General features: G+C 42.2%; 1 protein-coding gene across 2 annotated transcripts in view; it reads left to right on the plus strand.

Annotated features, from left to right (window-relative positions):
• Positions 1-8,976: 8,976 nt before the first annotated feature.
• The window catches only part of LOC141000778 (contactin-1a-like), a 68,436-nt gene continuing 50,207 nt past the window's right edge, over positions 8,977-27,205 (plus strand). The window contains exon 1 of one of the 2 annotated variants that reach the window (XM_073471610.1): positions 8,977-9,067. Coding sequence is in view for 1 of the 2 variants with exons in the window: in XM_073471608.1 (XP_073327709.1) it covers positions 26,755-26,787 (33 nt within the window). In the remaining variant the exon portion in view is untranslated. Of the gene's footprint in view, positions 9,068-26,633; positions 26,788-27,205 lie in introns of those variants that run through there. The other variant, XM_073471608.1, reaches the window with a different exon arrangement.

Consider the following 27,205-nt stretch of genomic DNA (forward strand, 5'->3'; position numbering starts at 1 on the left):
GATTGTTTTCTGATTTGCTTGTCAGCGAGTTACATAACTTTTGAATTGTACAAGAACATGTAGGATATAGCGACAACATTAATTGATGCACAGAATTATATTATTCTGATTTTATTGGTTCTACGCAGTCCCAATATACTGCCAAAATGATGCTTTTTTCTGACAGTATTGCAAATGGTTTTGTATTTAAGAAACAGATTTGTACTAACAGATACTTTCTTTGTCTCTATTTAAGTTTCTCCTTTTAGTGCAAGTATGAAGTTCAAGCTACTGGAAATATAATGAATGAATAAATAATTATCTGCTTTAATTGCCGTTGTGAGACTCTTCACTCAAAATGTCATTGCCTTCTCTGGAAATTACTGATGCTCTTAGTGATGTCGGATTCAGTGAGTCATAAAAAATCCCTGTTATTCAGTCCGTGCACCCCGAGGGCAATATAGTGTAACCATTAATTATTCATTCCAGAACAAAACATTACACCACATAATAATAATATCCAATACCGCAAACATAGAAATTAGAATTAAATAACAACTTTACAGCACAAGAAATGCTGTGTATATGAACATTTGTGACGCATGTTTGCGTGCTCATGGACGTGGATATATGTATGTGTGTGTGTGGTCCTTTATTTAAGTAAAAGTGACAATGCAACAATTACAGATGAAAGTTCTGCCTTTGCAATCCTACTTAAGTAAATGCACACAACGACAACGTATCAGCTAAATGTACTCTCAACACTCATTCTTGCGTAGTGCCCCCTGTGACTGACATAATGTTATACACAGTATTACAGTGTTGCTAATAAGGTTGCATCAGCAACTCTTCACAGTTGTAGCTGGTTGTAGATTAGTCCAGTGGCTCCCAACCAGGGATCAGGCCCCCTCCAAAGGGTCACAAGATTAATCTTTTTTTTATTACTATTTTTTTTTTTTGACCGTTCTATGGCTTTACTAGATAGGACGGCTTGGAGAGAAATGGGATGAGAGCATGGGCGTAGGTTTCTATATAGATGGTCGTGACATGTCACAACCAATGTTCGAGGATTGCAAAATAGTCACTACCAATATTTGTCTGCTGCTGAGCCAGTAGTAACGTTAGTGAGTGGTAGTAGTGAGCATCTTCCAAACTGTGTCCGCTACTTGAAATGGATAAGAGGAAGAAACAGCTGAGAAACAGCGATTAAAAAGTTGAAGTCTCTGGAGGTGGAGGCTGCTAAATGTGCGAAGTTGACGGAGCTTTTTGGTGCCGGGACCAGTGACACCGACCCGCCAGCAGCCACAGGTGCTGCTGCGCCGGGAGACGAGGGAGGAGGACCTGACGATGATGAGCGAGTGGAGGCACACAGGGTCAGTAACGTCAGCCTGGGGCTGGCTCGGCTAAATGTTTGAGACATGTCCAAAACAAAGTAAAAAAACGTTTTTACATTGAATGTGATGCGACCTCACTAACTGCATACTGATGAACGCAGCTGCCGCTAATGCTAACGTAGCTGCTGCTAATGCTAACGTAGCTCCTCAGGGACTGAAGTCGTTATTTTCTAACTTTGACAATCTAACATGTGGCAGCACATCAGCCCAGAGTTAAAGGGCTGTGACTGTTGGTAGTTGTGGTTGATTTTATTCAAATACGCCGAATTGTGATATTATGGGTTATTATTGTTCAGATGATTTAGCTAAGCTAGCTAACAGATGCTAACGTCAGCGGTCTCTTGTTGCCATAGCAACAGTAAACATTCACGTGGCCTGATGAGCTGTAAACAGAGATACAAAACACAAGTAAACCTATAGCAAATAATAAATTTAATTTGCAATATTTACCATTGAATTTATTGTAATCTTTCAATTCATTTATTGTTTACTGAGGTGATAACTATCTAATAGGTATAATTTGTGTGTAAATGTGTTACTTTTACTGTAGTTTTCAAATGGCTGTGTATAGTGTTAGTGTATAGTCTTGAGCATTTTCAGGTCACAAAGATCTGGCTTTTTTGCATTGGGAAACACTAGTAAAGTGTCCTAATGAAAACACGACAAAGCCATTTGACTACCTTGTTCATAAATGATGGTGTCAGGACTTTTTTTTATGACACACACACTTTCATTGATAGGAATACTTGGTTTTGAGGAATGACCTCTATTTTGAGCATGTGACATGCTTTTGCAGGTTATCAACAAGGTTTTGCAGTTTGTACTAATTGTTTTGAGAAATGCACCAACTGTTGTGCAAATGTAAGTAATGATGTGAGAAAAACTCCACCCCGTCTCTGGTTTTGGGTTCTTCCCGTTAGTCTCGTCCCACCCCTGGTCATAACATAACTTCTGTTGTGATTTGACACTATAATGAACAAAGATTGATTGGTTGATTGCTATAGCTGTCAGTTTTAGTCCTTGAGTTCATAGCTACGTGCTTTATTTGTTAACTGCTATCAAGGAATATGACTCTCCTTTGTAGTATGTGTGAGAAAGGACGCCACGAGATTTGTGGACTTCTTCGTGGTGTCCGCTGATAATATAGTGGGCTGGTCTGGACAGAAAATGCCAGAGCTGAATTTTTGTCCCAGTCCACCCCTGGTAATGTCACTACCAAAGCTGAGACCAAACCTACGCCCTTGGATGAGAGTGAGGGGGGGTGACATGCAGCAGAGGTCACAGGTTGGATTCGAACCTTGGGCTGCATCATAAGATTAATCTGAGAGTAATGCAGAAAAACAAATTCCTGCTACACAATTTTTTGAGATTTTTCTGGAATATTCTCTGAAATATAATCTCATCTCTTTGTGAAACAGTGGAGAGTTTTACATCTTTATGACTCAAAGACTTACTGAAATTAAACCATCTGAGAAATTTAAAGAACCCCACACAACTGTGATTGACATGTTTTTTGTAGAAAAAAATAATAATTACCACATTTAAAACCTTAAAATTACATCCATTTCTTCTCCCACATTAAAAATTCCAGTGACAGTTTGACAGTTGTCTCCTACTTCACTGTAAAGTCCATTCTCAGTATATGTGCATTGGAGGCTTTCTACATTACACTTGTTAACACTGACTATTGAACCAAGATTGGCTTTGAAACTATTTGTGATGTCACAAATCATGCTCAGGCCTGCCTCTCAAAATTTTCAACGAGTACAGAGAAAATAGCAATTTAAGTGATAAATGTAAAAAAACAAACATCCTGTGCACATATATATAGTTCTAACATTCAACATTCAACACATTTTTGACTAGCGGGGGGCTTTAAAGGGGAAATCTCTCTTCAGTGCTGCTAAAAACAATAAAACGTGATGAGGAGCATCAACTGCACACTGATTTTTTTTTTGTGTATGAACACAAACAAGAAATAGGATATTTAGTGAAGCAATTTTTTTTAGACATTTACTGACGTTTTCTCTGACGTAAAATCTTTATTCTGTAAAGTAACTAGTAACTTGTCAAATAAATGTAGCAGAGTAAAGAAAAGTCAATTTCTCTTGCTGAATTGTGGCCAGCGGAATGGAAATACTGAAGTGATAGCACTTGGTTGCTTTCCACAACTGTGTGTGTGTGTGTGTGAGTGTTGGCATTGAACCAATACCATCTCCTGCTGCACATGCTGATGATCTATTCAAAGCCTCATGGATCCGAGGGAAATGATGCCAAACGTCAGATTTCAGACCTCCAAAACTTCATTGCAGGAGAAGCTAAGAACACACGAATGCACCTACGTCCTCAGATACGCGCTGAGCGTTAACACCAACCTGTACAGTGAGCAAAAAAGCTGAGCGCTGTGTGTAAATATGGATGCCTACACCTGCCTCCGTCTCCTCGGTGTGGAGCAGCTATAGAAAGGCCTTATGGAACACGACAGTTGGGCTCCATCTTTTTGGCTCTCACTTGTGGCACTTCCACTTCCATTACAGTCATATTGTCAGGGTAATAGCGAGAGAGCAGCCCGCCATCTGGTGCATTATCACACAGCAATGGTGTCAGGAAGCGGGGAAGTCTGCTATCTAGTGTCTTGGAATTACTTTCTCTCCCTCTGGCAAGGACTCTTTGCCTTCTGCTCACTCAGGTACGCTAATTCCTTTCTCTTGGGTAAAGTTGATTGGGGACATTTCCAGGATTGTTTGTGATTGAAAGTGGATTGCTGCTCCACATATTTCTGAATTGGGGTAGATTTTTTAAAAATTTATAAAGGATGAGTGCATCAGTGCGGGCTGCAGCTGTTTGGAAAGATATCCATATTATTTCAACCAAAACAAATGACTCTCACACCCATCAGCAATCATCCCAAAGACCTGATGACCTTCAGCTACTGGATGATGATTCATCAATTTGTTTATGTTTGACAGATTTTCCCTCTTGACTTTACTGCCACCTAGTGATATGAGGCAATTACACTGATGGCTGACATAAGCAACAGGCTTTTTAAAAGACAATATGACTGTTACAACTGTCATCAATGAAAGTATCTCATATAAAGGCCATAGTTGGACCATAAGATGGCTTGTAATATTGTGTTCAAATCACAACATGCTGAATTATCTCACATTTTATCTGACAGCCTATAAGCCTATGAATATGTTCGGCCTTCTGTTGACATCCCTACTCCTCTCTCACAAAGGCTTCCTGTAAGAAGCTTAGCTATTTATTTCTCATGGCAACAGAATCACATTATTTGTCCGTCGATTGGTGATCATTGCCACCAAACAAGCAGCTGCCCCATTACCCTCCTGAACTCCACCCACCCTCCCACCCCCCTTCCCTCCCTTCCCTCCCTTCCCTCCCTTCCCTCCCTCCCTACATCCTCTCATGCCTCATCCAATCCTCAGTGGATTCATTCTGTGTCGGCTGCTCGTCTGCCACAGCATCCATTATCCATCCCCACCTCCTCTGTGTCCAGCTCCTTGATTTACTGCCCGGTGGAAAGCCTGGTTTGAATGATCTATAGCTGTGTTTTTTATGTCTACCTCCAGTCTGTTTTCAGTGTGGAAACAGATCATTACATGGTCTCATAGTCCTGTTTCCATTCAACCTGGAAGCTTTAAAAGCGCATCATTTGCATCCCGGTTGCTGAAGTGAAGGATGTGATCTTTCTCCTCAATAAGACATTAAGCAGAATAAAGGATATCAGAGGAAGGTATTGAAAAAAACACCATCATTTAGTTTCTGATATTTCATAAGTGTGTGCTGAGCTTCAGGGCAGCTCTTCCTTTAGATGTTAGTGCCAGAGTCTTTGTGTCTTTATGTAAATTTGCCCTTTTCTGATGCTCTGAGAGCCGGGGAGGATAATTGTTTATGATTACTCTGTGACATTTCCATATGGCTGACGAACGGTTTGCCAGCACACACATCTGTCAAGACCAAGCTGTCTGGAGCCTGAATGGTAGGTTTGGTTCGCCTGAAATTTAAAACCCCAACTGTGGGAGGGGAAATCACCCGGTATCATTTCTTCACCAGTCTTTCTGTCAACACAAGGAGGCTTTTTTCCCCTGAGGGGAGCTGATATGGGAGCAGATATCATTGAACTCCTGTTGGATGGATGCTACATAAAGTGAAAGTGCTTTGTTCTATCGATCTTACACCCTCAATCAAAACCCCTCCCCCCTTTTTTTATCATGATAGCACCGGGATTATAACCCTCTCCTCACCCTGATTCCTATTCCCCATGCACCCCCCCACCATGTCCCATGTGTATTAAGACTGGATGGGTGGTGGTGGGTATGTGTGTGTGTGTGGGGGGGGGGTTACCTCTGGATGAGCCCCTGTGGAGATCATTGGGGCTAAATCATGTTTACCCCTCACCCCTCCCTCCTCTTCCTCCTCCACGTCCCTCCTCCTCCTGTGCCAGGCAGATAGATGACAGCCACCTATTCTTTCCTCCAGACAGCAGGGTGTTTGCTGTTCCTCTTATCCACCCCAGAGACCGGCCTTGTAACAGTGTTATTCACCAGCAGGATCTGTCCCTATTTGCACTGCCATGTTGTAAGAGGAACAAAAGTGTTTGTCTGAGGCTCGAACACACCTAGATCTTGGATATCCGAAAATAAGATCCCTCACTGAATCCCTTTGGCTTGGCTATTTTCCGTGGAGTGACATATTTTTCTAATACATTCCCCCCCTCGGCTGAATGACAACTTTTTTTTTCTCCTTGTGTACCAACAACAGCTCCCATCTCAAAGGAAACAATACTTTTTTGATGAAAAGTCTGAATAATAACAACAGCCTTCGGGAAGAAAGCAGCAACAACTTGATACAGAGCTATGACCTTCATGTAAAGTCAGTGTCTGATCACACGACAAAGAACTTCTTTGATATGGGTCCCCCAAAATTCATGCGAGGGGGCTAAGTCCTTCAATTAATTCTACCCTGCTCTTTCTCAAAGATTCCTGCATTATTTATGGGCCGCCGCCACTGCAGATTATTATTTGCTGTGTGGTGTTTACATCTAAGATTTAAATCTAATCCCCAGGGATTGAGATGGTCTCATGTTTTGGACTGATGCGCGGGTGAAGCATTATAATTAGTAGAGGTGCCCTTTTGATATCTGTCTGATAAAAAAACAGGCTGATGGTTAACATGCAGTCAGCAGTCACACTCATTTCTCAGCCACCCTAAATGGGGATTGGCAATGCAGATACATTTATTTGCTCTTGTTTGACATTTTTGGATTCAAAATGTTTGCTGTTTCTCCAACACAATGGAAGAAATTCAGTTTGTGGTGTTCGAAGCACAGAAAAGGTCACTGACAAAGAACAAAACTCTCTAGATTAATTTTACCCTGTCTTTTTCTTAATTAGTTCCTCGCTTCAGCTGCTAAGTGCACACGTGCCATTGTGTTATTACGTGTGAAATTAAACACTTAACAAAAGGCACTAAATGAGCCTTTTGGGAATAATAACGTTTTTCTTGTTCAACAATACAAACATTTTTTGTGAGAATCAGGGATGGGAATGTTGACTTAAAGGGGAACACATTCAAGTGTGTTTACAGGACTTGGGGAGAACTACCTGTTAATACTGCCTATGTAAAAAAGTACCATTTAAGTGTACTCCTGGGGCAGAGGTTGAAGCGTGAAACTCTCTGTAGCTGGCCAACATTTAAAAATACAGCCATTACTGGGAATGAAGTGCGACAGGCAGACATAACTACAGGGACAAAGACAGGTAGACGCGTCTAATAACAGACAACATACAGTACACCGGTAGGAAAGTGAATGCTCGATGGAGGGAAGCTCATATGAGGCTGATGATTGATGGAAAGCAGGTGTGTAGGCAGGAGACTGTCCAGGTGATTATAATTTTATGGGATGACAGATGTCCTTTTCTTTTCATTCATGTGCATCAGCTATTAATTCCAGGGGACTAATAATGTAATTGAAGGGTGCAAATTATTAATCAGGAACAGAATTATTTATTGTGAGCACAGGTTACTTATCTGTCATTATGTCGATTTGTGGTAAAACAAAACCAGCTCTAGTCTAGTGTCTCTTTATTAATTAAAGATATGTCACAATTTGTGTCCAAGATACCTGCATTAAAAGCCAATTTGTGATATTAATACTTACCTAAACAAACATTGGAGACTTTTACTGTCATGACTGCACATTTACTGTAAAGTTGAGTTTTAGTGGCTCTTATCATCAGCTCCCATTAGCAGCTGGTTCCAGCAACAAATTCTGATAAACTCATTGTGTGGTCCCTGCCCAACACCAACCAACAGACAAAGGCAGTTAGTGAAAAGGTTTTGAACACACCCTCTATCAGGAGTTGGTGGAGACTCAACTAAAGACCAAGAAGGGGAGTGAAAATGGGACTTAAATTCAGAGTATAGCCAGAGAGAAAACTTGCAGGCATCTGCTGGATTTCAAAGTAGGCAATTGTTTGCTAACATATGTTAAATAACTGCTTCTGTCACTGTTTATTTCTGCCCCAAGGATGGCAAAATCATCTTTTAGTTGACATAATAACTACTAACTTACTAGCACTACAGCCACTGCTATAATGTGAAATTAAAGGGGCACTATGTAGTTTTGGAGACAAAATTCAAACTCAGAATTTCCATGTTCAACTCATCAAATAATTACGCTCTGGGTTTCCCAACTCATCAAAAACTGACACTTTGGGATTGTAGGACGGGTCAGCTGCCATCCCAAAGTGTCAGTTTTTGATTACTCAAAAATCAGCTTTTCTTACAAATAGCACCTTTAAGGTCAGTTTGTTTATCCAGTTTATCGAGTCATGACAACAAAGAGAGTTTGTTTAGGCATAAAAATCGGTTAATGAAGATCTTTCTTTTTTGATTAAAATTTCAGTAGTGCACCTTTCTTTAAAAGTCCTCATCATGATTGACATTTTCACATTTATTGTCTTAAAGGGGCATTATGTTGAACAAACAAGCTGTTCTCAGAGGGCAGAACACTGTTTGAAGCCACAAAAGTAGCAGGGTCCGCCACATAAACAGAGTCAAAGTTTGTTTATTCAGTCATGAAAACAAAACAGAGTTTGTTTATGTAGTTTGTTTAGGCAATCAATGATGATCTTTCTCCTCTGATAAAAATGTCTTTCCAAAACTACATAGTGCACCTTTAATAATAAACTTATTTTTTATAAACCCACCTTAAACTGTTCATATTATAATAACAAATACAAAAATGAGCATGAAGTAAGTTACTGTATGACTGCATGTTATATATTCAGCTGACACACTGACGCAGGGTTGGGTCGTTTAATGAGTCTGCAGTGTGCAAACTGAGAGACATTAAAGCTTTTACAAGCGCGCATTTTTCACACGTCCCTCAGGTCATCCTCATTATGCTGGGGGAACCAGCTGATGGAGCTCAGGAGGAGCCCGGACACCACTGATGGAGCCAGCACCGCTCCTTGGTCCTGTGTGTGGAAGAAGCAGGTCTAGCGCCCCCCTAAGCTGACAGTCATAACCCTTCATCCATTCCGCGGGGACAGGACCGCTGCTCCGTCAGTTTCTTTCCCCGCTCTTGAGCGCCCGGCGATGCGGTGCTGAGTAGGTGCGAGCATCGTGAAGGACACACGGACGGACGCGTTTGCCCGCTACGGAAGGTAAGGACACGGGGGGCTCTGGGCTGATTCGTGAATTAAAAAAAAATAAAAAAATAAAAACTGGTGGAAGATGATTTCCAGAGAAGCCGGGCGCTGCATTTTTGACAGCTGGGGGAAATCAGTGTTGTTTACAACAGACTGAGTGGGATGCGCGGATGGGATGGAGCTTGTGCAGCCCTCCGCAATGCAGAATTGTTAACGATGTGGGTATCAAGAAGCTGCATTTTTTCGCCTTCTTCTTACATCGTGGTGACAGATGCAGAGAGATACCGTGTGTGCAAGATCTGACTTACCGTGGCGTGGTGGGGATGATGCTGTTACATGATCTGCTGCACATCCTGCCTCCACTTCCCTCCCAAAAAATACAAGGCGACGCACACGCCGATGATAATGCGATGTGTTTCAGCAATATGTGCTTTAAAGTAATCAGTCTGAGGGTTTAATTGTGCATTAATTTGACCACGCCGGAGGCCATAACCTAACAGCGCCGCACATACCGATGATTCAAGCAGCCAGGAGATTATAAGGGAGCACCAGACGACTGTAAACACTTTCATCTGGGGTGGAACTAAAACGCATGTCCTGGTGTTGATTGAGGCGTATAGGTCGGCTCTGTCATCTTTGACTGGCAGATTGAGCAGCGGTGTTTAGTAATGGCTCATCGCAGGGTGATTCTGCCAGGATGTCAGGTGCTGGAGAAGGTGTCATGGGCGCGTCCTGACTCACCAGACAGCAGACTAGGCTTCAGTGGAGAGAAACTGTTCGAGCTACATGTTGCCAAAGTGAGGTCCAGGGTGCTGCCAGAAGTCCTGCAAGGATTTCCTGCAGGGTCTTCATTATTCTGCTTATGATTTTTGATGATGGAGGTGCAAGTCCTGTAACTACACTGCTTAAAAATGAGTTAGGGATGTTGGGATATGGGTGCATATATGCATGTGCATGGATGAGACATGATCAAGTCAAACAGTTAAATGTCCCTAACTAATTTTGAGTAGTGTATGTACCAGTTCATGGGGAACTGTACGTTTACATTGCTATTCTGCATCTATATGAGGGTGACTGATGGGAAATTGTTGTGATGTCTCTTAATAGATGCTGTGGCTCTGCTCACTGTGGCAAAGTCTGCCCCGAAACTCAAGATGTTTACCAACCGGACCAGAGCACTCTATCACGTAATGGCTTGATTTTTCGATAAAGCGTGGTCCTAGATTTCACAGTGTTGTTCGACAATGGCTCAAGTGCCTGGCTTTTTGAACAGCTCCTTATAAAAGACAGCAGTGTCTCCCGTAGGGTACTCTGCAACTTTGCTTTGTGGTTGTCCTTGCGATTCAGGATGCAGGTCATTTTTCACCAAACTTCTATGAAGGTAATTATGTTTATGTTTATTTAAGGGTCCCCATTAGAAGCACATGGATGAGCCTCTAGTCTTCCTGGGGTTTCTGAATTATGACATCTAATTGGCCGCTGGTTTGATATGCACAGTTCTACAGTTGTTTTGGTTTTGTGGCACTTTATTGGATTATTGGTCTCAAATGACCATTTTTATGTCGGTCGTTTGCTCCTTTTAAGATCTTTGCTGATCCAATATAAAAATGTGTGTTTTCAGATGATCAGCGAATAAATGTCTGACGACTTCCTGCTCCGACAGGCTCTGTACACTTCGTTGCCATCCAATGTCACGTGTGAGCTTCTTCACTGTGTGTTTGTCCTGACTGAATCAGAGCCATGAATGTGGCGCAAAGTGTCAGAGGGATTCCATGGCCGCCTGTCAGGTGGACCACTTTATGAATCCTGTAAGCTTGACTGCTGCTAATGCATCCTGTGCTGTCCTGTGTACACCCTGAGGACAGACCCTCTCCTTCATGCTAGGCGAATGAATTTACTCTGCTCAGAAGTAGGCTAACCTACTGCGTGCAGGGTATCATCTCACATTTTTTTTTTCACCGGCCAAACTCTATGACGAAATATGTAATATATAGAGATCTGAATTTTGTAATAAGCTGTTCCCTGACAGCACGTTGGCTGTGTGAGCGTGGTGCCTTGCAGAGCCTGCATGACGAAGAACTTTTTACATAACACAGTACCCCCCAAGACATGGCTGTTCTGTGATGCATTTCAAGGCTACAGCCTCAGCCTCCATTAGTGTCACAGTCAAATGACTCAACATAACCGTACACTTATTTCTCCTTTGGTTTAAAGCCTCAGTCACACACATCTGTCATGTATTGAGGTAGACAGGCTAACTTCACCTGAGGCAGAAAATAGAACTGTCTTCAACCTCCACATCTCCACTTCAGTCAGCATGTAACTTGTGTGTAACGAAGGTGAGAGAGGTTGCTTTTAGTCATCTAGTCATCTTTGTCTAGTGCATGAAGAGTTCTTTCATATTCAGCAAGACAATGTTTTCTTCCGATTTTCCCCGAGTCCTTTAAACCTTAATTACTTTATACAAGCCACGTGATTTTGGTGCACAAAGCAGAACCTTGGATATTTGCCATCTAAGATTAAGGTAATTTTAGAGTCGTTTTAAGAGATTAGATTTGTTTCCAGATGTCCTTCCAAGCCCTGGGCGACAAATTCTTGGGCAAAGTGTCAAAGCATTAGCAGAGGAGAAGAGGATAGATTTTGCGTGTGATTTTTAAAAGACCCCTAAACTGATTGGCAGCGTTGGCATTTGGCAGCAACAGGGCTAGTTTGTTAGGCGCTGCTTGTTCTGTCACCCTGAATGCAATGTCAGTCACGGTGGAGGGAATACGTCCTGTGGACTTGTTTCATTGTTAAAGTGAATGATATAGCAAGACGAGACAGCCTGAGCACATGAACAGCAGAAACACGTGTGCACACACACACACACACAAACACCGGCCTTTATTGCTGCAGTTGTCTTCGCTGCATGTACAAGTGCTTCTCTCTGTCCTCCTGCTGACAAAACACACGATGCTCTCCTCTTGATGCTTCCTTTAGATTGCTCAGCAATTTACGCACCGGCGATCAATAGCGAGATCCACTAATGGTACGGCAGCGAGGCAGAGACGTGACGTGTTCTGTGTTTGCCTGGAGACAGACCTCTCCTCTGTTCATGCCTGTGGAGGAGAAAGGGCCTCAGTCCCCATCTGCCATCTTTGGCTGTCTGAATGCTAGTTGCACTAGCCCGCCATTGATTCTCCCACTGTGGACTGCCCCCTGCTCTCAGCATGTACAGTACGTGGCCTTATAGATCTTCTGTGCAGAGGCTGAGCTAAGTAGGAAAAACTCACAGGCACAGTGCACATTTGTATGCCACTTGTTGATTTTCCATCTAATTTGAGCAATGTTAGACTAAACTGTCAATGTAGTTTGCTCTTTCATTAGTCCTTCAGATATTTAACAGTTTCGTTTTAATTATCTTGTTAAATGATGATGCTTGTTTGCTTTGTAAAGCCAATAGGTACTGTAGAAAGAAGAGCCATGCAGATTAGAGCTGAAATGATTAGTCAATTAATCGATTAGTTGATTGGCAGAAAAGTAATCAAGTACAAATGCCAAACACTTGCTGGTACTAGCTTCTCAGACGTAACAAATGCTTCTGTTCTTATCTCATGTGACAGTAAATTGATCTCTGATGAGGATTTTTCAGCATTTTTGTTAATCCAAAAAATAATGGCCCCTTTAATTGGTAATTAAATGGTGAAGAATCCTTTGTTGCAGCCTTAATGCGGCTAACAACGTTAGCAGTGTGTTAAGAAGCACATTTCTATACACGCGTGGGACTTTCCTCTCAAGTCATTCACTTTGTTTGACTGAATAAGGTTTTGTTGCCCGGACTGATGTTCTATTTCTGGAGCCACTGTTGAATCTAATGATCTTGAATAGTCGCTCCCGGCACTTCAGCTGGCTGGTTACTTTATTGCCAGACCCAAAATGAATAACTATTCAGCCACACTGGATAAAAGTTGTGCATTTGTGTGAATGTGAGTCATCTAACTCTTTCTGCAGTTCATGATTTGTATCTTCCATATCTATGATCAAGATAAAATACAGCCTGCATAAATGGCATTTTGTTGATTTACACAAATGCAGCTCGATGCTGAAAATATAAATAGATTTATTTGATATCAACTGGTATTTTTTTTTGTCTATTTATAGCATTAAAGCTTGTGGTGAGAGATGTTATTCATCTACTGACTAGGTTTGAAAAACGGTTTTGTGGAAATGGCTTGGTTGTAAAAGCATCAAAAACTCCCCTGAACATATAATCTAAACTGTATTTTTTATCAGAAAACATTTAATCTGTTCCCTGCTCTTTTTCTCCTTATCAGTGTGATTTTGTTTGTTGATAAGGTGCCTCAGTGACTCACGAGTCTCCTCCGGTTTGTCTGCCAAAGTGATGTCTCATTCAAAATCTGATTACTCTGCTTCCGTTAAGATAATGTGGATCGGACAAGCAGGTAATGTTCAGAGATTGCCTTGTATCTCCCCCCTGCCACTTAAGGGGGAAATAGGATGACATTGATCAATGTCACGTGTTGTCTTAAAGTTTCCTGTTCTGTTACAAGGATTTGTCAGTGGTCTGTTGCGGTGACTGAGGAGTTTAAATCCTCAAAATCTTTGAGAAAAAATAATCAAGATTTATTTATGAAAGAGGTCACTGATGAACTGTGTAAATGTTCATTGGTTTGAAGGCCATCTGTGTGTGTCTGATGATTCTCAATGTCGACTTTACTTTGATGACCTTAAGACATCATTTCGGCCACCTTTAAGAACAATTAAAATCTGTAAGTAGGTTACATTCGACAGGATTTCACTTCTTTCCTCTGATTCGTCGCTCAGTTTCCTCAGAGATATTTTTAGATTTTACAATCAAAGTAAATCTTTTGGGATTTATGGACTCAATTAGACAGAGATTACGAATGCGTGCCCTCTGCCTGCTAATTTCTGTTAGCGGCGTGTTCAGCCTTTTTAATTTTTTCAGATACTATTTGACTTCCTTCATTACCATGTCAGCACAGAAAATTGTTTGTTTGCATATTAGCAGGGCAAATCTTATCTGGCCTCACTGGGATGCATTCAATTTCCGCAGTAATATCATGAGTTATTTGCTCATCAAATAGCTAATTGCCTTTTGGTTGTTGTTAACCAGTTCTAAAGAGGTTTGTATTTAATGACGATAAAATGTAAAAGCGACAGTATTGTGAGGTTAACAAGTGCAGAGGACAGTTTTCCCTAATTAAGTAGTCAATTGTAAGCATCTTTATGTGAAGGGGTCTTAATTAAACTACTCCTCAAAGTGTCAGATTACCTCTTGTGACTTTGTTTAACATTTCACTGAGCAGAAATATTGTGTTACACACAGTGGACTGACTTCTCACATGGGAGTCTTGAGCCATCTGTTTTTGCACCTTCGTAGATGCAGGCAGATGCACTGTTTACACGGCTCAGACAACACTACACTATATGCTATTTTGGTCCTTTAAGAGATGACTTTCAATTTCATGCTATTTGAAAATCGGTGAAGTGTGTCTGATTTATTCCCTGGGATTTCAGCCAGAGTGCTGCAATGTAGAAAACTTCTACAGTTGTCAACAAGTAAATTCCTCATCTGATGTGGGTTTTTTTTTCTTTCTTTCATGGTTACAAAACACTGTGAAGTCCAGATCATTATGAATGACAGAGCTTGTTTGTGAGGACCTTTGAGCGAGCCTTAAAAATCAAGGGATAGCTTTGGTGTGGGAGACATTTTGGATGAAAGGATGAAAGGTTGGAACAGAAATAACAACCTTTGTTTCTGGCAAAACCTTACCTTCACAACTATATCCCCTCTGACATTGTAATTTGTTTCATAATAACATCATTAAAGCTAGTATTTAGCTTTATTTTAAAGATTAGACTACCTCTGTATCCTTCATCATTGATATTCTCAGTAATGGGCAGCATTGTTTTGGATTTAATCCTATTTAATCTGTGTTTATCATGGGATTGTGAAAGCTTACTGTAGCTTCGATGGCTGTTATCTTATGGTGCCGGGGATAAAGAACAAGCCCGACGGTGCAGGGAACTGTCCAATTACGTACAAAAGCGTCTTCCTCGTTGGGGCCAAGCCACTCTTGGGGCTTTTGAGCAAGGCCTGTTGCTATGGTGCTGGGAGCATGTGTGGAGGAAGACAAGAACACACCTCCATCTACATGCTAGTTAGGCATTCAAGCCTCCCAACCACACTCCTGTGCTTATACAATCGCCTTTCATGTATACTGTATGATGTTTTCATGCTAGCCCAGCATATGCTGCCTCACAGTGATGATGAATGCTGTATATGTCTGACAGCTCAGCCCTGTTAGTGCGATAGCTGGAGTCATGAACTGCCCACCAGTTGTGTGTTAAAAGAATTGAAAGACTGAGGGGGTCAAAGAGGATTCTCACACCAATCAGAAACGTCCTTGGTGAGAAGCATACTAGTTCCTTAGCTGGCTGACCCCTAGCCTTCTGTGGGAGGGACTGTATGTGTGAGAAGTGTATGGATAGAAGGCTAATTTCAAAGAGAGCCCAAAGGCGAAGGCCTCCTGGCACGTGGAGCGAATACTGAGGGAGCCAAGCTCTTGGGAAGCCTCATTATACATTAAGGGGCGTCCTGTTTTCCCTCTCTCTGGACAACTGGACAGCTAAATTGTTTGTGGATCAATAGTTTAGCTTCCTACTGGCTCCGCAGAGTGAGTGAAGTGCATTTAAACCCAAGAAATCCCATTACGCTTGGCAGAGATGGGAAGCATAGCACTAGGGGCCTCAGCCAGTGCTATTGCTATGCCCATTATTCAATCTCCCTGTTTGTTTACCTGCACTACCTCTGCTGAGACCACCCATAGTCATTTTATGCTCATGTTATCTAATTTTATTCGACTTACATATGCTCTGCTACAGGGTTTCATCCATAAATATGCCGTGACGCTCACATGTTTTTTTAAAATAACGCAATATGCGCTGTATTTTTATATCACTCTTTGGCTGCTGTAACTTCCGGCACACTGCCTATCACTGAGAGATCTTCACTAGCGGGATCGATGTGTTGTGCTCCACTACAGACCAACTGATTGTATATTAATGCTGCTTATTATGACTGGAGCCTTTCTGCTGCCTGTCTGTATTGATTCAACGCCTATTTAGAAAGCCTGTTGTTTTTCACTTCAGCTCTTTGGCTATGTAAAAGGCAGAGAGAAAAAAGGAGGAGAGGGAGAAAGAAGGGGGGTTCAGGGGTATAATGAGAATCAGAGAAGGACAAAAACATTTGGAGCTCTTCCTTCATTCCTCAGATCAGTGTAACCAGAAATAAAAGCTGTGGCTGGTGCGGGCTCTGGGCTGTGGGCCGCCGCTGTCCTCTCCTGGCTCCCTTTTGCCGTGCTGCCGGTGTATTTGTGTGGCGCTGGTCAGAGATCCCAGATCCTGGGCCCTATGCTGCATCTCTACATGAAGAGCCCATTGATGTGGGCAACATTAGCATTCGGTGTAGGCGAGCACGACAAACAGGTTGGTTTCCCGTTTCACACTAACAGACCTGTTCTCTCTGGATTCTCTCAAAGGGTCTCAAATCAACCCTCTTGTTGCATAGCTAATGAGAGTGGATAAAAGAGGTCAAACAATGCTTATGTAGCCCTCTTCAGTCTAAGCAGTGTACTCTTTGTATAAGGCTTCGACCTGCCAACTGCCACGTCAGGGCAACACTTTCTAGCTGGCGTGACACTGTCACATCTGGCTCACAAACTCACACTGTGATGTAACCACCTGCGTCATGTTTTCTGTAGGTGCTAGTGAGACAAAAACCCCCAGCACTAATAGCTTCCGACAAAGTACCCTAAAATGTCCCCGAACAAAACTCGCTCTTTCCAGTTGGCATTTCATTATTCAGATCTGAAAACAGCATTCTGAAGGGATCTGGCTGACTTATGCATGAGACTTGTGCACTAATTATGCTGCAGATTCTTTTCCTTGGCTCAGTTGGTAGCTGCAGGAGCGTCTGTTGCAATCTGCTAATTCACGGCACTGACATTATTCTCACAATTTTTACTTAGCAACAGCAAATTGCCCCCGAGAAGAAGCGGCTAATATTACCCCGTGCAGAATAACACATTCGATCTTGGTGTTTACCATCTCTGTGTTTTAATTAGCATGAGTCAGACGACTGCTTGAGCAAGTCATCCTAAAGCCAAGAGAGAGAGAGAGAGAGAGAGAGAGAGAGAGAGAGAGAGAGAGTAGGGGAAGCCAGCTCCCTAATTACAGATCCTTTTCTTCTACCATTGGACGTTACAGCCGTACTGTAGAGGAATTTACATGAACAGTAAACAGGCAGATAATGAAGATGGGAGTGAAGATACCAGCCTTTCTCTTCTCATCACTGGCTGTCTAGACTGAGGGAGGTGCCAACAATCACAGCAACAATTCCCCACCGGACGGATAATATCTCTCACATCATTCCATGGAGAAAAATAAGCAATGCATGCATATTAATAGAGTTTTTGTTCAGAGTTCAGTAGGGCTTTGGCAGTGGACAGCCCCCATGGAGTATGTGTGGGCCTCTTGGTGGCATGTGTCAGTAGTGTAGTGGCCAGTTGGATTATTCATGAAGAAGGTGTAATGGCAGTGAGTGAAGGAAAGGGCATCCAGAGGTGAATCTGACTGGGAGAAAGAGCATTGAGTCCTTTTTTTTTTTTTAGCATACTCTTTTCACACACACACACACACACACACACACACACACACACACACACACACACACACACACACACACACACACACACACACACACACAACCGCACACACACACACACACACACAGTCTTTGCAATACTCTGACTCTTATCTGCGACACACAGCTCCAGTCATGCTGCACACACAAGACTATAGTGTGCAGAGGACAGACGGAGTGAAGGGCACAGTGTCACAGTCGGGCAAGCACACACACACACTCCCTACACACATTCACAAACACACAACAACACATGCACAATGGATAGAGGGAGGAGGGGTTGTACTTTTCTTAATTCCCCTGCAACAGAGGACAACAAGACAGAGAGAAACACTGCTGTTCTATGTGACTGAAGGGGGATGGAAACTACTACGTGTTGAAGAGACTGATGGAGCACTCAATATTATAGACACTGACCCATGACCAACCAGATTATGATTTGACTCCAGTACAATGAAACGAAAAGGTTGCAAGAAATTAATGCCCTGAACTAACTATATATTAGGCATCGGTCTAAATAATCAAATGAATCATGTTTCACACGAAAGGTTTTTCAAACAAAACACAAAACTGGGAATACTATGGATAAACAAATTTAATTTAATAAGAAACTGTTAATATACTTTTTTAATAAAGGAATAGTTATACATTTTTGGAAGATGCAACGTGACCTTTGGGTAGAGCCAGGCTAGCCATTTCCCCCTGCTTCCAGTTTTTATGCTAAGCTAAGCTAATTGTCTCCCTGGTATATGACGATGTCCACAGTGAAACTATGTGTTTCTAAATTTGAGGTAGTGTATCCTCTCAGAGTTGCCATAAGGCATTAACACACAAATGAGTCACCGCTGTCTCCTGCTGTCGCTCTGACGCAAACTCCGACTGTCTCACCCAGCCGAGAAAACTGTGTCCTGTCACCAGCGATGGGAGTTAGATCAACTCTCACATGACTGCCTGACAAGTGTCCAACATACATCCCCGTGCTGGTTTTAAAAGGGTATTTGTCGCTTCATCACGTCTGTAACTTAGCTGTGTCGAGCCTTATAAGCCTGAAACAAAGTTAGCCGGCTAGCTGTAATGAGGAGCTGAGAAAAAGGAAATAACAGCACAACCGAGAGAAACACACTGACAGCGGCCTGCAGAAAAAAGAAACATTACTGCCAACAATGTGAACAGGTGTCTTGGGTTCACCTAACTGGGCCGGTATGAGTTGAGGCAATAATAAATGTGACATGGAGACGTTACTTCACTTCATTGAGTCATCATCCCACATGTCACAAATGACAACAACTCTTGGCTTACTGCAACTCCGCAGTAGACACACTACTTTTTTGTGCTCCTTGGTGGGGGGCCTTTTAAATCACATTATGATGGCACTGGGCTCAGTAGTCGATGACTGTCAGCCAGTGGCGATGGATGATGGCATCCAGCTTCATATTTAATGGACAGACATGAGAGTTGTTTTGATCTTATTTCTCAAGATGTCAAACTACTCAAGCAAAAATGAAATCATTGAGAATTTTGAAATGATGAATTAAAAGATGTCTTTTTGTCAGCTTTGCCATGTCCTTGAAAGTGAATGCTGCTAATTAAGCCACAATCCTTGTGAGAACAATTACATGTACATCATTTGAAATGTTATTAAAATGATGCTCAGTGTAGCTGAATAAAACCCAGCACAATGTAGGTGAGAGGGCCCTGTGAGAACTGTTGGGGCAGTCAAGCAAAAGCATCTGTTTGAAGCATAATATATGAAAAGTCTCTTAACCTACTTTAGCTTCCTTGCTGCGACTGGAGGGAAACGCAAGCTTGATTGGAAACGCTGTAAACCATGTAGATGCGTGGGTTGTTATCTGAGCCATGTCTCTGACAGCACTTGGACTGTGTGCAAACAGCTTCGTAACAGCGAAGAAATTATTTCCTTATGTAAAGTGATAATCTTGTGATCCGAACGCCAGAAAGCTCCCACGCATCTGCACCTCTTTACGCTGACACAGCCAAGTAATGTCATGATGTACCAGTTTTTGTGTTTGAAGATTTCTGTTTTTGAAGAGACGGCACATTAGCCTAATCATAGCACCGAAATTATCGACACAGTCAGTTGATTATAGTCTGGCATCTTGATCTAAGCACTCATTTTCAATACGTCTCTCTCTGTTCTTCTGTGTTGTTTAAGTGGGCACCTGTTCTGTGTCATGAGCCATGATCACATGGTGTGACTTGGCTAAGAGGCACCAGATGACTCAGGTCTTTGCCCAGGCTGTGCTCATTGTCAGTCGGCACACATGCTGCTTTCCAACAGGCCGTCTGACTGTGGCCATGTGCTCACCAGTAAACACAGGTGACTTGGTCTGTTGACACTGTGTTCCGGACATGTATGAATACGATGGTAGAGGGTCTGGTCCAGGGTTTATCTTCTTTGCAAATATCCCTGCAAGCATAAATTAACAGAATCTTTTAAATGACTAACAGAGAAACAGTAAATTGGATAATGTTCCCATGCTGTAAAGCAAATATTAGCTTGTCCCAGCTGTCAGACTCCGGTTTCTGGCAATTTGAATAAGATCTCAAACTTGGCCGTTTTAAAATAGACTATGCAGCTTCTCAAGGAAGGAGAACTTGAGTGCCAGATAACAGGGGAATATTATTTTACACATAAATGCACCCATTGAGAGACACTGTGGCGCTTGCAGGGGCACAAGAAGTGGAGGAAGACTTCCTGATGGGTAGGCATGAATATGCATGTCGCTTCTTAAAAGCACTGGCACAGACTTATACAGTATGGCAGTCAATGGACTCACAGAGCAGGCTTTGTCTCGTGTACTTTCAACTCTGGAGGAGGTGTCTGAGCCTCTTGTTTGAACTGCTCAGCCCTAAAGTGCCACTGCAGAAATCTCAAAAGAGAAATCTCTAATCATGCTTAAGAAAATCTTTAAGACTTACAAATGCGGTATCACACGAGGAGTCTTATTTTGGGTTAATCATGTTTCCCCACTCACTACTTAATTACTTATTTATCAGTAAGATTGTTGCGTGTTTACATTCCCCTACCCAACTCGGCATTATGATATTTCATCTGGGATTCATCGAGGTTGAGTTGGTTTAATGAATCTCTCTGTGATAACTTACCGGAGTAAACAACTCTGCATGCGTCTGGTGCACCCGATCTTTAAACAGGCCAGACGCACTCCAGACAGGCACCAACTCCAGGGGATTTGTTTCTCCATCTCATTTCCTGGAATTTAATGTCATTCATCTACATCTGCCTCGGAGAGAAATCCATAGGAAAATAGGAGATATTAGAAGTAAACAAATATCTACAGAGCTAGCTGTCAAGTTCTGAAAGCAGCAAATTGCACAACGATGCCCTCGGCAATAGGGCTGCTGTTGCATCAAAGCTACAGTGGAATTGGGAGTTAACAGCCACGATGGGTTCCTCAAATTAAATTATCATTCCCAAAGCTTCAACACGTCCAGCGCATGCATCAGTCTGCTGCCCCTGTCTGCCTTTCCTATGCTTGTGTGTTCATCCGTTTTTCATGCTTTAAGAATATGTGTGAAGCTGTGGCCACAGATTTGCCTACTGGGACCGAATCTGCTGAGAAAAACAAATAAAGCAACAGATCTGGTTGTTGGGCAAATCCAGACGCATTGTTCTTGTACAAACATACACTGCTTATCAGGAAGGAAACCTAAGACATAAGAATGTAAATATACTAGTTTCAGATCTGAGCAGGCAAAAATCGCTTGGTGTAATTACTGTGAACAAACAAGACGAGTAAAATCTCTGCTAGATTTCCTCTTGGCACAAAAGGATATATTTTATCAGCTAAGGGTCTGTGCAGACTCCAGTGCAGAGAGCTTCTCATAATGGTGAAGTGAGTGAAGGGCAATGTTAAAATAATGTCCAGGGTGTTTTCTTGTTCAGTAAGCTGGAAAGTGGGAACAAAAAAAACACAGTGCCAAGAAAATTGGATAAACTTGCAACACAAAGCAAAATTCTGATAATGCTTTGTACTTTTTCAATGTCAACAAATCCCATGGATATACTAAAGTCAACAATACGTGAATCATACAAACAAGTAGTTGTATTCGTGGTTGTGCAGAAACTGAAACACCAAAATGAGCTACACTGTTGCACTGGTGAAGTGCTCCTTCATTACCAGCATGAACGTGGGCACTGTGGCTTGTCTTGGTACCGCAGTTACTCATTAGTGCACCAAATCCACAGCTGAAAAGCATTATTTAGTCCTGTTTATGTAATTGCCAACAACTACAGCTGTTGCTCAGCTGTTTTGGGAAATGATTTAGGATTTGTAAACAGTCTGAAAAGATTTTTGTCGCCTGAATAAGCTCGGGATTGAGAGCCACATACAAAAACCCAAACACTGTTGATTTTGGTCTTATCACGGGCAGTGCCGTCAATAGAGTAGCACTGTAGAGGAGGCTTATTCTATAATCATCCTAATTATGCTGTTGATTGATGATTAATGAATCGATACTGTGCGATTTACCGTACCTCTCTTCTTAGATTTACCTGAGTTGTACTGACAAACATCGATTTATCTCCTGATGGATTCCATTTCTTAGGCATTGCTCTGTGTTTTCTCCTGAATAGGGCTGTGAGCCACATATAGGCTGGGTTTGTCAGAAAGTATTGAGATGTTACAAACATTGTTGGTATTTCCTTTCAGGGCCAGTGCGGACAAAAAGAAAAATGAATAAAGAATAAAGAAACCATGGGAAACATTGGCACTATCAAAAGCACCTGAAACGAGGCTTCTTCTTTAATCATCCTAATTATGCTGTTGATTGATTGCAGCAGTGATACGAAGGTATCAGTGACGTAATAATGAGTCAATACTGTGCGATTGATCTAATCTCCTTGACTCAGTTTTACCTGAAAACAAACATCGATATATCTCCTGATGGATTCCATTTCTGAGACATTACTCTGTGTATCCTAATACACAAGTTAATTGACTAATAAATGTCAATGATTGGCTTGTGGCTCGCCCACATCCACAAAGACATTACTGTATCTCTTGAAATGAAATGCATGTGACCATCACTGACTTACATTGTGCATTAATGCCCATTATATTCTCATGTGCTCGGACGGTACATTTTTCTCAGCCATTTTACAATCAAAATTGCTGGTGGTGAAAAGGTCCACTGGAGTGTTGAGGCGAGGAAACACTTGCACTCTTCAGCTGACTCGCACTTAGAGCTCAATGCACACACACTGCTTATTCACACCCACCCGCCCACACACTCACTCTGGAGTTGCTGGGTTTGTCTGACAAAAAATTAAGTGTGTGTGGAGGGGAGGGTGTTTGGTTTGAATGCCATGAGAGGTAAAGATTACAGCCATTACACAGATACAATAGATCTGTGTGTCTTCTAATAGTCCCCGCTTTGAGACTCCTCAGCTGAAAGCTTCTCACCTGCAGTTTGTTCAAACAGTCGTCTGAGCAGACATGGATAATGAAGACAGAACAGCCCGGAGGCAAGATGCTTGTGAGGAGAAGAAGAGAAAAGGATGAGGGAGTGGGCAGTTAGCTTGCAACAGAATCTGTTTTCTTATGATTAGCCTCAGTGCTTTGATGTACAGTGATAATTAACAGACAGCCTGATGTTCGGTGTTCAGTTGCCCACTCTATTGTTAGAGGGAAGGAGATCATGTTTGTTTCTATTGGAGCATGTTTGCATTCGAGTGCCTTGAAGAGATAGAGAGAGAAAGAGAGAGAGAGGGGGAGAGAGTGTCAAATCTCCAGGACAGTGGGAGACAAAAACATGGGACCTGGCTTCTGTGCTGTGACCTTGTTTGCTAATTAAGTGTCAGACCTATTTTTCCACTCCAGAAAAAAAAAGCTCATATCTTAAGGCCAAGATTGCCAGAAGGCGATGGGAACACTCGCCACTGTTGGCTGAGTCCTCAGGGTCTCTGTCTTTGTGTGTGTGTGTGTGTGTGTGTGTGTGTGAGTAAAAGTCAGGAGTATCATTAGAGATGCTACTGTATGGGTAGCCCTATTTCATGAATACTGCATAAAGCCGTGAACAGAGATGTAACAGCACAGTATAATGCTGCAAAAATGTCACTGTTACTGTCACAAGTGTTGGCTCCAGTGATCTGCTTCACACAGGCCCAGTTTGGCTGCGAATCCTTGCAGAAATAGACAACATGTCACACGGAAGACAACTCATAAGTAGAGAGAGCCAATAAATCAATTGTACTGTTGAGTCACAGTATGTTGACTTTCCAGGTCTTAAGGCAACGTTGCATTTAATTGCTAGAATTTTCTGATTTGAGTGTTGTAGCTCAATGAAATGAACAGTGAATCATGTCTGGGCATCATTATCACATTTAGAGCTGACTAGTTAATCAGCTGATTGGTCAATCAACAGAAAATTAATTGGCGACTACTCTGATAACAGTTAAGGTCATTATTTTGAACAAAAATGGATTTTTCTGGATTTTATGATCCCATATGATATTAAATTAAGTATTATTGTGATGGATTGGACTGAAACAACCAACTTGGGCTGACAAAAGATTCATTGATTATTATTAATAATAATAATCTTGAGTTGCAGCCCTTTTTAAATGACAGAACAAAATAAGTTACCTTAAGCACTAATAGTGTTGCCTGTCTCATATTAATATGCATACTGATACTGAAGTACTAAAACATAACATATTTATATGCAAATACTGACCCATTCTAATTCCTAACTGGTTATTTTATCTATAATCAGTTGGGTTCGTCACAATTATCATCATCATTATCATTATGATCATTATCGTCTTATCGAGCATATATTATCTCATCTTATGGAGTCTTTATTTTTTGTTTTGTTGCGTTGTTTTATTTTAATCATATTTTATTTATTTGGAATAGTTTAATAGTTGTTTCACATCACAATGACTGAATATTCTTAAAAATTAAAATTTAATTGCACTTTGAAAGGATATGCTTTCATATTATCATTATATCAGTGCCTTAAAATGGTCTTAAAATGACAATAATACTGTTTCTCAGACAATTAGAAATGAGTTGTTATGATTATTATTATCACCCCTATTCATACATTCGGTACTATAAAAAGAGATTTTTGTTATTTTTTTCCATTAACTTCAATTAGCATTGCCTTTATATCATATCCCAGATTCATCATACTGACGTGAAAAGTTGTTTTCTTGACATATTTTCCTCTTGTCTCTTTGCATTTAGCGGCCCGCTTTACATTGTATGTGTTTTGCTCAGCGGGCATGAAAATTGCCCTATTTAATGACAACCTCCCATGTTCCTCGAGATGCAACACTGAGAACAAGTCACTGACCCTTCATCTGTACGCTCCTAACTCCATAGAAGGTGCTGCTTGAAGTGAACAACAGAGTTCACTACAGATGTCTGTTTTTTTCCCCTATTGTACTGATCATTGTTGTATGTTAATGCTGCAGGGCACAAGTGATTGTTTGTCCGGTCCTAAAAAGAGCAGCATTGTGTGTGTGTGTGACACATATCAGTCACTTCAATGCCAATGTTGACCTATATAGGAAGGCCTGGGTCAAAGGAGGGGCAGGCTAGCCACGGCATAGGTCAGATATCTAGTCTAATGTGCCTTAATGTAACACTCAGTGACACGACATGCGTCAGACTGTGCTATCACACAGATAGCCAAGAGGAGACGGGATTTATGTGGTACTTTGGCGAATCCTTCAAGCTGAAACAATTATGCGTTTTTGCTGTGTTTATTGTTGTGTAATGCAGACTTCTGGATGAAAGTCCTCACTCTCACTCTCACTCTCACTCTCCTTTGTCCTCACAAACAGTAAATACTTGCAGATACACATCCAGATTGGGAAATTACCATTTCTAAACCGATGAATCCGTTTGTTAATTGGATTCATACGCATGTTCTGTTGGACAGGATGGATATTAGAGGACAGGAGAAGATGGACTGACTCCCCAAGGGGGGAGGGGAGGATGCAGAAAACTCATGGTGACTCAAAACCATATTATCTTTGCCTTGATGACTCCTCTGGTTCAGGAATCAATACAGCCTGACTGGCTCCAGGGGCACGGGGCCCACTACAGGAAGCGGATATCTTTAAACTATCCATTATGGATGAGAGGAGGAGTGTAAGGATGGAAAATAAGAGGAGGAGAAAGAAGGGAAGACAGGGCCAGAGCCAGAGGAGAGGGATGAGAGGGTGAAAATACAGGAAGGAGGGATGAGAAAGAAGGGAAAGTGAGGATGGGAGCAGGAGGAGATGAAGGTGAAGATTGCAGCAGGGCAGCGAGGCTTGCAGCTGTTTGTTTTGTTGTTGTAGCTCAGCTGCCTCACTGTGGCTGGGTCCTGCTGTTCCTCCAGTGTGGCTGTAATGTTTATTTCCAGCTGAGGGAACGGACGCAGACCTCACAGCTATCAAAATTAAATTGTCTTCTTCCCTCCCTCCCACAGTTTGTTCTCACCCCTGCAACATGCCAGCAAAAAATGTTGTATTACTTTTTCTCCTCGCTGTAGCATCCATCCCATGGTTCATACAGTAGTCTTCTTAGTTATCTGTCCTCGCTGTAGTAATATCTCCCCCCTTACTGAGGCCCTCTCTCTGTAGCGCACATGCAACCCCAACCCCCTCCCCTCTCTCTCTCTCTCTCCCTCTCTTCACTCTCATGCTCCCTTTCCTCCCTCCTCCAGTGTGATGTGAGGTCACAGCTGGGGAGCCCTATGATTTGACAGCTAAATGTTTATGTGAGGGTGCATTTATGTGTGTGCGTATGATGGAGGCGGCTTCTGCGTCGCTGAGTGCCTGTGATAGAAGAGGGCAGGATGCCATGACAGCAGTTGCTAACCAGCACGAGCAGACTAGCAGTTTATCCTCAGGCATACTGTGGTGGAGAGATATACAGCTGGCTCCACTACTGCCAACGCTTACGGGACTGTAACTGCAGGCGTGTTGGGGTGCCTCTGCATGCACCTCAGGGCTGTGTGCTCGGGAACAGAGGTGGGTGGCAGAGCGGGCTCACTGTTTGGTTTGTGTGTGTGCTGTGTGGAGGAGCCAGAGCGGAGTGAGGAGTTAAGAAGTTTGCTGGTTTCTCTCGGCTTATTATAAAAATGTGTGCGTGTCTGTATACTGTTTGTGTGTGTACGGTGTTACAGCTCAACTCTGCTGGCTCCATGATTCTCTGCAGAGGGAACAGCTCATTATCTCCCTCTCAGAATGAAGCATCCTACCTTGACACTGCAGTGCTGCACACACAAATGATAGACCTATTGAAGCATTATGTGTGTGCGCCTGTTTGTGTGGTTGCTGTGCATGTGCCTATAAGTTTGTTTACAGGGAAAGCAGCGGTGGCTAACGCATAGGGGTGTCATAATTTCAGTCCTAAATTGAAAATCGATCGAAATGAGCATTCACTTTC

Source organism: Pagrus major, chromosome 8 (assembly GCF_040436345.1).
Source record: "Pagrus major chromosome 8, Pma_NU_1.0".
Taxonomy (NCBI): Eukaryota; Metazoa; Chordata; class Actinopteri; order Spariformes; family Sparidae; genus Pagrus; species Pagrus major.